The sequence below is a fragment of the Pipistrellus kuhlii genome, unplaced genomic scaffold (assembly GCF_014108245.1).
Source record: "Pipistrellus kuhlii isolate mPipKuh1 unplaced genomic scaffold, mPipKuh1.p scaffold_m20_p_7, whole genome shotgun sequence".
Lineage (NCBI taxonomy): Eukaryota > Metazoa > Chordata > Mammalia > Chiroptera > Vespertilionidae > Pipistrellus > Pipistrellus kuhlii.
Window position 1 is genome coordinate 30,834,931 of NW_023425573.1, and position 12,716 is coordinate 30,847,646.

Genomic DNA, 12,716 nt, shown 5'->3' on the forward strand with positions numbered 1-12,716 from the left:
TGCAGGTGGATGGAGGTGATTACGAGAGCCAGCAGCTCGCCCGGAAAGGCTGGGGGCCCTGAGGAGGCATGAAGCCTTCTGCCTAGTTTAGGACAGCGCCCAGGAAGCAAAGCACAGTCAGCGCACGACTGCTCATCCTGAGTCTTCCCAACAACGGACCAGCTGTTTGGATGGGCCTCACCGAGCCACCTGGGAAGGACACTGTTCCCTGGAAGACCCAGTGCAGTCCGTTGGCCCCGTGGGGCCCTGGCAAGAACACCAAAGTGGAAATGCAGGTCCAGCCCCAGGGTGGCACCAAGCTGGTGCTCACCTACCCTCTCCTCTTCTAGAACAGGGCCCTGCTGAGAATGGCTTTGAGCAGAACTAGGGTGGCTCCGAATCACCCACTGCTGAACCCGGGCCTGGCTGCCCTGTCCTTCAGCCTGGATCAACCAGGGGTAAGACACAAGCCTCAGGTCACAGCTGCACAAAAGCCCAGCATAAGCCACTCTGGTGCCCCTCACATACCTCCGGAGAAGGGGAAACCAAAGTTCCGTTTGGCCCTGGTAGGGCGAGGGCCTCTAATTTATTAGTACCCAGTTTTTCTTAACAAGTGGAAGTAGAGGTACACCTGCTTGTGTGTGTGGCTGAAAATAAAGGGCATCTTTCTTCGCCTGCCTGCTCAGTCTCGGGTCACTCCAAGGGGGAGACAGGGCTGTCGAGACCCTGCCTGGCCCGGATCCCCACCCACCACCAGTCCGTCTTCATTTAAGGTCTTTATTGAAAGTGGCAGAAGCCTCTCAATATCCTATGAAAACTAACACCTTAACCTCAGAGTATAAGGGGAAACAAGGAAGTTCGGTTTTCTTAAACAAAAGAAACATCCTGGCTGACACTCTTACTTTGAGAAGACACGGTACCCGACCCAACACCACAAGGCAAATCGACAACCACTGTGGGCCCTGGGTGGGGACGGGGGCCTGGGTGAGTGGGAGAAGGCTGATCTGCCCAACAGCTTCCCCACCTCAGTTCCAGTGGCCACCATCCTGTGAGCCTAAGGAGGGGGCGGCTATGCCAAGGGGAGCTGAGGAGGCTGCCCCTGCCGCCTCCAGGCTGCACAGTTCTCCATGAGTCTTTGCTGCCAGGTAACCTCAGCCAGGCCGGGAGGAAATGGAAGCGGACAGCCCTCAGCACAGGGTGGGGGGCCTTGTCCCACAAGAGGTTCCAAGTCAGCAGTCTGTACAGAGCTCAAAACAAGACCCTTCTCTCCCCTCTGCACCAACAGCAGCTTTAGCGGGTGGACGGCAGATGGTTTCTGTTGTGTGAAAACCTAGAGGAGAGAGGCCCTGTCACTACCCAGGCTCCAGTGCAGGCCCACAGGAAGCCACCAGGTGGCGTGGGCTGAGGTCAGCAGCACAGAGCAGGCTGGGAGATGAAGGGGGCACCGCCCATTGTAGCCACTACTGGCAGGAAAGACCACCCTCCTCTCTCCAGCCCTGAAGCTACAAAACAGAAAGGAAGAGAGGCAGAGATCCTCTTCCAAAGTGACCCCTACAGCCCGTCCTGGGGCCCCACCCCAGCTCCCTCACCTCTGCACCCGCTCCACCAGGTGAGCCATCAGCTTGTCAGAGATGCCGGGGCAGGACTCCTCCGCCAGGCTGAAGGCGTTCTCCAGCTCCTCCAGCGCCCCCGCACCCCCGCCGCTCTGCCTGTGCTTCTCTTTGAGCTGCGGACAGACCACCATGCGCCTGGTCAGAGGCTCACACTGAAGACCCTCAGGCCCTCTCCTGTGACTTGCATTTGGGGGCCCCACTCACGGTCCTTCCACCAGAAAGCCAGGATGGCTGGGTACAACCAGCCTCCCATGCTGTGGGAGGCCCAGCTAACCACAGGACTTCCGATTGTAAGTGACAGCTCAGGGCTTGAGAAAACAGCCCAGAAACTAACTCCCAGAGTGCACTGCTCAGCCAGACCACCTGCTCTGACCCCCCTCGGCCTCCATGCTGCGGGAACCGCTGACTTGGCAGGAGCAGTTAGGGACAGGTCAACACGGCCCTCCCTGCCACATCCTGACACCTGACACATATGAGGAAGAGCCTGCATGTGTCCCAGTTCACTCCACCAGGCAGCCCAGACCTCAGGCCCAGCTTACAGGGTCAGGACCCCTAAGGGATGCCCCTGCCAGCCTGGGTGGGGCTCTGCCTCTCCACTGGGCTCACTGTGGAGGCCGCAGCAGCCTACAGACCTCCCCCCCCATCCCCCGCAAATAAACAAACACACACATGCTCCAAGCAGCTTGGGATATGGTAGACCTGCCTGCCTCTCCAACACCTGTCAACTCCCCAGGCCCTGCCCCACGTGGGGCCCAGCCTCTAATCCAAGTATTTAAGCTGAGCTCATAATTTCCCGCAGGGTCCATGACAACCAGCTCCATCCAACCTCCTTCCCTCGAATTCCAGGCTTCTGCCCTGTCCAGACGCCCCCGCCTTCCTCGGGAAGACTCTGCTGTATCCTGTCCCCCTCCCTGGATTCCAGGTGCTGCCTTCACTCCGGGGTAGAAAGTGGTCACTCTGAGGGTAGAAAGTGGTCACTCTCGGCTGCATCATACTCCCATCGGCAGGTGACACAGATACAGGGTCAATTGCCATGAAGCAAGAACTACATCTCAGGATGCTTCTGGTCACCCTGTATGTTTGTAGTTCAAAGCCATTCTGGGGCCCCCAGCAGGGCAAGGGCAGGCACGGGGACTTGAGAGGACCATGTCAGGGCAGTCAGTCTCAGCTGTTCCCTGTCCTGCTGCAACAAAGCCTGGCCAACAGTTAGACCACTGTCAACTCCAAGGGACCTGGAACCCTGTATATTGGGCACTGCAGCCCCATGCCCCACAGAACCCCCAGCCTAGCCCTCACCTCTCCAAAGACAGGCCGGACCAGCGTGGACAGGCACTGGGACCGCGGCTGCCTCTTGACGGGCTCCACAGACTGCAAAAGCAAGGCCACAGCGAGGTGAACAGGGCAGAGGCAAGTGGGTGCTCAGGGCAGGTGTGCTCCACCCTGGCCCCGTTCCCAGCCTCCTTGAGATGCAGAATGTGAGAAGCACAAGGTACCCTCCCAGCACATGCAGGTCCGGGGCCTGGGGGCCCGCACCTTCTGGGGGCCGTGCAGGGCCGTCCCCTTGTGCAGCTTGCTGTGTGGGCTCGGCCGGATGGTTGGAGGGAACGTCCAGATGGGGCCCTGTTCTCCGTCCTCAGCATCTCCATCACTGCAGAGGAGAATGAAGTCAAGAGTGCCCTGAGGGCCAGGATTCAGGGAGATCCCAAGCACCCCCCTCCCCACTACTTTCTGAGGCATCCTCACGGCCCTAAATGCTGGGTAGGGGCCTTGCTCAGGCTGCAGGGGCCAGGTGGCCACCAAGTTCCTCAGAAACCAGCACCCAAGCTCCTGCCCTGGAGCAGGGACCCCTCGCACGTCACAGCCCAGAGCAGAAGCCCTGCACGACAAGCAGACCTACATGTCCGAGTCCTCAGAGCTGGACTCCTCGCCGTGCCCCTCAGACTTCCAGCGCTTGTAGCGGTCAATGAGCTCTGTCAGGAAGGAGGTCTTCCTGGTATATCGCGTGATGAACTTGTGCTTCAGGAGCTCTTTGGCGGTGGGCCGCTGCAGGGGAGTGGGCAGGCATCACAGGGTGAGGGATGGCTGGGCTCGTCCTTCAAACTCCTGGTGCCCAGACTCCAGCCAGCCAGGCTGGGAACGGGCCTAGCATAAGCTCTGACAGGACCCAGTGAGGGGTTCCGGGGGAGAGGGGGGGACCAGGAAGCTGGGACTGGGCTCCACTATCTGCCCCAGGCCAAAACCCTCCAAGAGCTTCCCCAGACCCTGAACAAGGAGGGGCCTAGGGCCCTGTCACCTCCCATTTCCCACCACAGACCTTCCCCGAGGACTGGATTGGTCCCAGCCCACCCCATGTAGCCAGGGGCCTGAAGGCTTACGAAGCGGGGGTCCTTGTTAAGGCAGGCCTCCACAAACTCCTTGAAAGGCTTGCTGTGGTGGCCCTCCAGCGTGGGCGGGCTGTTCTTGGGGATCAGGAACAGGACACGCATGGGGTGGAGGTCAGAGTTCGGAGGCTCACCCTTGGCCAGCTCGATGGCTGTGATCCCCAGCGACCAAATGTCGGCCTGGACAGAGCCACAAAGAACAGTTGCCACCAGAGGCACCCTGAGCCCTGCTGCAGCCACCCTCATGCCTGCCGTGCCCACCTTGAAGTCATAGGCTGACTGCTTGATGACTTCGGGTGCCATCCAGAAGGGGGTGCCCACAAATGTGTTCCTCTTGATCTGTGTGTCCGTGAGCTGCCCCGCCACCCCGAAGTCTGCCAGCTTCACGTCACCTTGCTCTGAGAGCAGCACGTTGGCAGCTGCTCAACACAGGACGGCAGGGCGTCACCTTTTAAGCCATGCAGACCCCCACCCTATGTGCAGCTGCAAAAGAAGTGCCTGCTGGCAGCCTCCTGGCCTCCTGGGACACCAGCAGAGCCGTCCCTGGGACCTCATCTTGTCTCTCCTCCACCCAGCAGGCTAGAGATGGAGCAGATCTGTCCACCCTCAGACCCAAGGCCACAGGGCAGTGCCAGCAAGCCAGGGGCCCACCCTGTGCAGCCCCCCAGCCCCAGCTCCGGGACCCCGCTTTAGTTTGCCTTTTATGACAGATCCCCAAAACACAGCAATTGCCCTTTCCTCCCAAACCATCTAACCGGCAGAGCTTCCCCCTCACTCCACCACCGAACATGCAGATTCCCTCACTCCCCAGTGTCTCCAGTCAGACACTCAGCAGGACCAGCCCACACCTGATGCAAACAATGTACACTTTTGGCTTAAATAGGGTCCCTTCTTACACTAGGCGCACAGTAGGTGTTTTTGCCATATGGAAATGTGGTGCTAAGTTCTACCAGTTACTGGCTGTGTTTCCTGGCAACCGAGCTGATGGCCGTGCTCAGGTCCCAGTGGGCACCGGGCTACAAGAGTCCCCACATCCCAGAGGCCTAGCACCACCATCCACGTGCCCATATCAACCTGCCACCTCATGCCCTGGTCTTTCTAGTGTCGCGGAGCTCAGGGGCCCAGGCAGGAGCCGTGCCCTGAGGGACCTTTGATGTCTCTGTGGATCTTGCGCTCTGAGTGCAGGTAGTCCAGGCCCTTCAGAATCTCCCGCAGGATCGTCGCGATGTAGGTCTCCTCCAGGGGGCCCGGTTTCAACTGTGCACAGACCGGACAGCAGGACCTCAGACTCCCTCCACCAAGGCCAATCTGCCCTTCCTTCCACACCACCCGTCACCAAGGCCCCGGCTCAACCGCCTCACCACCAGGGGAGGGTGACCCTGTGCACAGTGGGGCTCCCTACTCCATTAACCACTTTGGAAATAAAGTTTCAGGTGTGGGTCAAGAGGCTGTTTTTAGAGAACATACAATACCTTCACTGTAAAGGCAGCCGATGAAAATGGGGTCCCAGCACATTCTAACCTGTATCACTGGGGACACTAACCCTCTGCCCCCTCCCCAGGCCAGAAGATGCCCAGGACCCTCAGCACCAACCAGTGGGGACTAAAAATAGCACTTCATTTGGGCTTAGTCGGCCAAGATAGCGTAGGAAAGAAGTCTAGGGACACAGGTGGGACAACCCCAGAGCACCCTTCGGTCTGGTCCTCCCCTGGCAAGCTGCCACTGTTTCGGCCTACACCTCACCAGGTCCAGCGCGGAGCCGCCACCCAGGTACTCCATGATAATCCACAGCTTTGTGCTCTGGGACCAGAGAAATGCCGGTCAGTACATGTAGTCAGCAGGGGGTTCCCCAGGCCCCATGACATACTCCCAGGCAGGGCTCCGGCCTGTGGGGAGCCCTCCAAGGCATCCAGCAGCCTTACCCGGCTCCCTCCCATCACACTCCTACGACAGCAGCTTTGCAGATGGAACATGCGCTCAGACAAGCAGCCAAGTCTACTCTGCAACAGCCCATCAAAAACTAGGCTGGGAAGACGGCTGCCCAGCTAGCATTGACCTTGATGTATCCACACACTGTGTGCCCTGGGCAGGCCCCCGAGCTGGCACTGGGCTCTGCTATAGGGCCTCATAAATGCCATCCTATAGGGGCTACCCCAGCCAGGGAGTCATACAGCCCATTCAGATTCAGCCTTAAGCCCTGCCTCTCCCAGGACTCCCCCTCAGGATGAGAGGAGCCTTCCCAACGCCCGCCTGACCCTCTAGGTGGTTGTTTTGGGGGCTTGCTCAACTGTGAAGCTGTGACCATGCTCGCTGTCAGGCCATGCCCCTCCTCCCCATTGTTCCAATATGGGGCAGGTGCAGAGACTGTTGGGTTTAGCCCCGGCCCCAGGGAACCCTGGGCATCCACCTGAGCACGGGCCCCGCCCCAGACACCTTCAGGTAGGAGCCGAAGTATCGGGTGATGTAGGGGCTGTCACACTGGCTGAGCACGGTGATCTCCTGCTGGATGTCCTCGATCTCGTCCTCGGCCTCCTCCAGGTCGATGATCTTGATGGCCACCACCTCCTTGGTGCGGTTGTCGATGCCCTTGAACACCTCCCCGAAGGAGCCCTTGCCAATGCGGTCCAGCTTGGTAAAGAGCTCCTCGGGGTCCACACGCGAGTGCTGCAGGGACACAGGCGGGCAGCCCGTCAGCGCAGGGCAGCTCTGCAGGGACGTGGGGAACCCATGTGCCAGCAGCAGACAGCTCACCCAAGGTCTTTTTGAGTTTCCTCTTTCGTCCCTTTTGTTTCAGGAAACCAAAATGCACCCTCCACAGGGAGATCCTCAGAGAGCACAGAGGCCTGGCTCCAGCCAAGGGGCGGAGGCGTGGAGCACGTGGAGGGGCCACAAAGGCCACACCCACCGCCCACCCCCACCGGAGGGGAGGACCAAGTGAGGTGCAGAGATGGGTTAAAAGTAGGTGAAGCATAAAGATTTTAGGCAGTGATATCATTCTGTAGGATATAATACCACGTGAAAACCATGGGCATAGTTAATAATGTATCCTTGTTGACTCATCAATTTTAACAAACACACAAATGCAAGATATGAATCATATGCTAACACCGGGGAGAGTGACCAGACCTCTTGCTCATTTTCCTGTAAACCTAAAACTACTCTAAAAAATTCTCTTAAACAAAACACTCAGCGTGCATGAACTCACCTGGCAGCCACCCCCCTTAGAAAGGGCTTCCCTTCACCACCCCCACGCAGCCCGCAGGAAGCTGCACCCTCACTCCAGCACCACACTTGCCCCTGGACACTCAAGTGTCACAGCAAACTGCCCACATGGCCCTCGGATTTAAACACAAACGGCCTGAAAGGCACAGAGCTGCCAGTGCAGATGGTGCCGGGACAGGGTGGCAGGGGGGCTCAGAGGTCTCAGTGTGGGGCTGCGTGGAGAACAGCAACACCGGAGAGCTGGCCAGCACCACCCTGGGCATCCCCCAGCTCCCGCCCATGTGGCGTCCTGGGCTCCTGAGAATATTACGCTCCACAGACCATGTTCTCAGAAAGCCAGGGTCGGCCTTTCAGGCCCAGTGACGAAGGAGCCAGGTGCCCACAACCCACATGTCCTTTTGCGGCCTTGTCTGGACAGAGGCAGAAAGGTTTCCAAGCCCCCTAGACCTCAAATCCCGCAGGGCACCCCTCCTTCTGAAGAGGCCACCCCAGCCCACCCCACCGAAGGGCCAATGTAACTGACAAAAATCACACCGCTGCCTAGGTGCCGACACCAGCCCAGGGAGGGAGTGCTCCTCTCGGAGCCCGTGCTCACCTGGGCTCACCCCCGGGCACAGCTCCAGCCTGGCCCAACCCGCTGCAGACTGAGACCGCATGTCAATCAGAAACTACCAGTTACTTGCCTTCCTGGGGTTCCTAACCAGGAGGAAGGGGACACACAAAGGCCCAGACCTCAGATGATTCTGGGTACCAGGCAAGCCAGAGAGAGCTGCAGGTGATAGGTGAGCAGGCCCTGCGGAGGCTGGGCCAGAAGCAGGGTCTCAATTCAGAGCCCTCCCCAGTAAGGCAGGCCAGGCAAAGCCAGGGGATGCAGCCACAGGCAGGCGCCTCAAGCAGGCCTATGGGTGTCCACTGGCACCTTGACTCAGCCAGTTAAGGAATGAGGCCCTTCTCACTCGCTCACGGAAAACAGCAGTCCAGTGCATGTGGAGGAAGAGACAGCCGCAGATGCGTGCAGCCAACTGCTGCCAGAAATCCCCAAAGTCAAGGTCAAGGGCAGGACAGTGAAAGCAGAGGGCAGCACAGGTCCCTCACGCCAGGCTGCCCCAGCCTGCCCCAGCCTCTTCCTCCTGCTTCACATGTCCTAACAGGTATGTGGCTTCAAATCACAGCTGCTCAGCCATCTTCGAGGTGAGAGATGGGGTCATGGATCACAAGATTAGGACCAACCCCAGCTGGAGAGAACAGCCTCTCATCAATGCATTGCCCACACCGCTGACCACTTGACAATCAACATGACACTCCTTCCCGCTGGAGAAAAAGCTGGCTCTGACCTGGGTGGGGAACCTCGATGCACCCTGCTCAGCCTTGGCCACGTGTGGAATGTACGTAGTCCAAAAAGGGCCCTCTCTGCTCACTCCTCCCCCACTGACCCACAGTGCCTTCCACAGAGCTTAATGGTGCCCTGAAGGCTTGCCCCCAGCCCCAGCTCATGTTGGGGCAGCCCTGTAAGACACCCAGCCCCCAGTGATTACAGTCCAGTTGGTGCCCTGACCTTGCGACCTCTGTCACTGCAAGGACAGTCCTCTCCTAAGGTGGCCGAAGACCCAGAGGGGGGACTGAGGCCTGGCAGCACCCTCGTCACCACTGCCCTTCTAGCTCTTGGCCCCCCACCCCAAACCACACTCAGGCCTCTGCTGATAACACACCCTCCGCTCCACTGCGAACAGTGTCGCCCTGCACACCCAGCCAGAGCTGAATCTGGTCCACGCAGCCACCCAAAGGAAATCCCAGGCAGCCTCGAGCAGAATTCAGAGCGCCCCTAAGCCAGGGTTCCGGCTCAATATGGAAGGGGACCCCCAACCCTCAACTCTCATACTCTGGAGGTCAGTCAACTGAGCTGATAGGGTGTGACAGGCATAGTCCAGACTATGATACTGACCCTACAAGCAATCAGGGACGACCATTCCCCCCCAGGGTGGAGGAAAGGCAAGCAGCTCCCCATCTGGGCCCAGGCTGCCCTTCTAGGGGATGTAGTGGTTTGGACCAGTCGTCGGCAAACTTGTATCTTCCTCCACCCCTCCTCTCCAGGCCCCCTCCAATGGTTTCCTCCCTCCGTGGGCTCAAATACAGAAGCAAAAAGGGCCAAGCCTTCATGCACATCAGTTGTGCTGATAGATGCCTAGGACTAAGACACGCCCAGGCTCCATCAGATATACCCAGACAAACCCCAGACTCAGAAGATCTGTCACCTTTTACAGCTGTCAGCAGGATTAGAGATGGAACATGTGGTAGCTGCTCAATATATTGAGGTGGTGGTGACAGCTGTGAAGGAGGAAGAAGAGGGAAAAGTAGAAGGGAAAAGAAAAGGGGACAGGAAGGAGAAGAGGAAGATGGTAATGGCTGTGGTGACCACTCTTAGCCAAAGTCCCAAGATCGAACTCAGTGCTCTAACCCTTCGCCACTCCAAGTGTGGCCCATGCACCAGCAGTGTCTGCACTGCTGGGAAGCTTGTTAGAAATCAAGACCTTCAGGCCCCACCCCCTACCTACTGAATCAGGAGGTTCCTCTGTACCTTAAAGTTCAAGCTCTAGTTGTCTGCAAACTCATTACTCAACAGAGCCAAATATCAACAGTACAACAATTGAAATCTCTTTTGAGGGCCAAATTTTTTAAACTTAAACTTCTTCTAATGCCACTTCTTCAAAATAGACTCACCCAGGTATTTTGTGGAAGAGCCACACTCAAGGGGCCAAAGAGCCGCGTGTGGCTCGAGAGCCGCAGTTTGCTGGCCACGGGTCTGGACAATCACTCAGGTCATTCAACTGGCGGTCAAGACTCTTGTTCTCCGAGTCAGCCCTGGTGCTATCAGATCTGGGTACACCATGTGGCAGTGTGCCTGCCATTAGTGTCACCCCACAAAATAAGAGGAGCCAGTAACCACCCACAGCCATTCAGGCCCTGCAGGCAGGTGGCCATCAGCAAGGTGAAGAGAAATGCAGCATAGGAGCACAGGCTGTAGGGGGCTCCTCAAGAGAAAACAGTCTTGTCAGGCTTCCTGCTAATGACAAAGGCCAAGTCTCTCTGCCCCTGAAAGGACAAAGAGGGCTTCCTTCCTTTGGGGTCCTTTTCTCAGCTCCTCTGCACCCGCCCTCCCTCCTGGATCGGACTGGACACCCCAGGCCGAGCACCAAGTACCATCAGCTCATGGGTACAGAGGCAGCTCACAGCTCCACTTTCTCATTTTGGAACCCACAGGATCTATTCCTATAGCTCTTAAAAATAAGCCGGAGGCAGACTTCTCTCCCAGCATTAGTCATGTAATTTTACCAAATATACAATGTCAGATATGAATGAAAAATCTGTTGGCATCAGTCAGCAAGCCCTGGTTCCCATCTGTGACCACTGCTGGACCCCGATACCCTGCCCAGCAGCTGCATGTGGCCTTCCAGGTTTCTCCAAGGAGCCTGTGTCTGGACCTGAACCCTGGCCGAACACAGACACACGCCTCCTGCTCCTCCTGCATTCTGTGCCCATGGATTCCCACATGGTGCAAGCAGCAGGATCACTCTTTCTCAGAGCTCCTCCCAACACTGCAGCAGTTGGCCTGCATTAGCCCAGGCCAGCACGTCAGAGGAACACCTGCCACCAGGTGGTTTACTTCACTCCAAATCAGCATCACATCACATTTGCGTTGAAATAACAAAAAGGGAGGAGGTACAGACCATGAGTCCCCATGCACACCCCCCTTCCTGGCACCGGCAGCAGGTCCTCTTTCGAGGCAAACTCTGGGCACACTACAGAGGGTCCCTCAAAGTCAGCCGGTGCCACAAAATACAAGAACCAATCCACCAAAGAAGAAAGACAGCAGACAGAAGGCAGCGCCCAGGTCAGCACTCCTAGCCTGGGCAAATCAGGTTCTGCAGACCAGCCTTCTCCACCTCCCATCAATGAAAATGCTCACACAGGTGTCCTCTGCTTTCTCTACATGCCAACTGGAACACGGCAGCTGCTTCATCACATTCGCAGCCTCTCTCATTGCCCATCAGGGAGGGGTCCCCCTGAGTCCCTCCTCCAGCCCAACACGGACAGAATGACCACAGCCCAGCCTCCAGTGTGGACTCTGACCTTCGCTGTCCCTGCAGATCCAGGTTCCCGCCCTGCCCCGCCCTGTTGCTGAGACAGGTCTCTGCACACCTGCCACTGACCTCAAGTGATTCCCTGGGAGAGGCTTGTGGGCTTCTGCCTCCACCCTGAGGCAGCCCTGTTCCCACCCAGAGCAGCTCCTGAGGACTGCCCCCTCCCCCGCCCACACATGTACATCACAAGGTTCCCCGTGAAGGCTCCTCTTTTCATCCCACACACCCTGGAGGGGAGGGCTCCTCTGAAACCCCAGATGTACGAGAGATACTTATTGGTGTCATAAGATGTCCCCTCATGTCAGTGCTCTCGCCCCAGGGGACCAGCGAACGCGCGCGCACAACCCAGAAACCAACCCTCACCTGGTTGGCAAATCCCCTGAGGTGAGCCATGTCTGCGCGGCCCTCAGACCATCCGCCGCAGCCCCAGGAGGCCCCTGGATTCCGCCTGAGGATCGGGAACCCGGCTCGCTCGCTTTAGTCAACTGGAGAGAGAGCAGGCCAGCTCAGTATCCCACTCAGGACACACGGCTCCCCAGGCCAGGCGGCCGCCCCCTCCTCCGACCATCTGGGAACAAGCTGGGGGAGAGACAGAGACACCGGGGGGAAAAACACAGCAGCTCGGGCATTGTCAACCCTGGGCATCCCTGAAGCCCTTCCCACCTCAGCTCCCAGCCCAGCGCAGCCTTCAGGCCCGCTCCTCCGCACCGGACCCCGCCCCAGGTGCCCTCCTCCCCAGCCCCACTCCCCGCGCCGTTCGGCCCCTTCCCAACTGCCCTAGGCGCGGGCTCGCCCGGCAGCGCGCCCACCTCCGGGGGGCTCCATCCCGGCCTCCCCCGGCCCGTTCCGCAGTGCCCGCGCAGGCTCCCACCCGCTGCCTTCGCTCGCCCCGGACACCGGGCCCTCCAGCCCGCAAAGCAGCGGCAGTGGCGGCGACGGCCGAAGAAAGGCCGGCGGCCGAGGCGACAGCGAGGGCGGAGCGCGGCATTGTAGCCCAGCGCGGGGCTCTCTGGGACACCGAGTCCCGCCACTCGCTCTGGGCACAGGAGTCCACTGGAGTTGGACTACAAGTCCCGGCAGGCCATGGGGTGAGACGGTGTCGGGGCCCGCAGGTGCGCCGCGGGGCTCGCTGGGACTCCGAGTCCGGCTTTCTAAGCGACTGTGAACTACATCTCCCGGCAGGCCGCGGGGCAGGGGGTGGTGCCAGGTCCTGGAGGCGGAGTCGGGTCCTGGAGGTGGGGCCAGGCTGGGCGCTGGTGGAGTAGGGCACGCCCACCGCTCCTCCTCTTCTTTCCCTCCTCTTCCTTCATTCTCCCCACCGCGCCCCGACCCACCCACGGTGGAGGCGGTGGGCCCTGCGGTGACAACAGACCCAGTGTCCA

General features: G+C 59.0%; 2 protein-coding genes across 7 annotated transcripts in view; one reads left to right on the forward strand and one right to left on the reverse strand.

The window, feature by feature from the left end:
- FARP2 (FERM, ARH/RhoGEF and pleckstrin domain protein 2) overlaps positions 1–4,688 on the forward strand; it is a 95,432-nt gene extending 90,744 nt beyond the window's left edge. For 3 of the 4 annotated variants that reach the window (XM_036421063.2, XM_036421066.2, XM_036421064.2), the window contains one exon: positions 6–649. In XM_036421063.2, coding sequence (XP_036276956.1) covers positions 6–72 — 67 coding nt within the window. In that variant the 3' untranslated portion in view covers positions 73–649. Of the gene's footprint in view, positions 1–5; positions 650–2,391 lie in introns of those variants that run through there. The other variant, XM_036421067.2, reaches the window with a different exon arrangement.
- Positions 743–12,338, reverse strand: STK25 (serine/threonine kinase 25). 3 transcript variants are annotated; one of them, XM_036421070.2, is made up of 12 exons: positions 12,206–12,338; positions 11,698–11,819; positions 6,407–6,637; positions 5,717–5,773; positions 5,122–5,230; positions 4,235–4,392; positions 3,968–4,153; positions 3,490–3,635; positions 3,126–3,240; positions 2,889–2,960; positions 1,569–1,705; positions 743–1,309 (listed from the first exon to the last, which is right to left on the reverse strand). In XM_036421070.2, exons 2-12 carry the CDS (start codon positions 11,725–11,727, stop codon positions 1,270–1,272), a joined length of 1,281 nt encoding a protein of 426 aa, XP_036276963.1. In that variant the 5' UTR covers positions 11,728–11,819; positions 12,206–12,338; the 3' UTR covers positions 743–1,269. The 3 variants fall into 3 exon arrangements, with proteins under 3 accessions (XP_036276963.1, XP_036276962.1, XP_036276965.1); XM_036421069.2 differs by having other exon boundaries at positions 12,144–12,306; XM_036421072.1 differs by lacking the exons at positions 743–1,309; positions 11,698–11,819; positions 12,206–12,338 and adding an exon at positions 11,184–11,228 and having other exon boundaries at positions 1,565–1,705.
- Between the last annotated feature and the right edge of the window lie 378 nt (positions 12,339–12,716).

Excerpts from the sequence above, each read along its gene's own strand:
- STK25 (XM_036421070.2), bottom strand. The coding sequence starts at position 11,727 with ATGGCTCACCTCAGGGGATTTGCCAACCAG. Across the intron at positions 4,154-4,234 it reads AGTCAGCCTATGACTTCAAG|GCCGACATTTGGTCGCTGGG; the intron begins GTGGGCACGGCA and ends GGCTCTGTCCAG. Across the intron at positions 3,241-3,489 it reads AGCTCTGAGGACTCGGACAT|TGATGGAGATGCTGAGGACG; the intron begins GTAGGTCTGCTT and ends TCTCCTCTGCAG.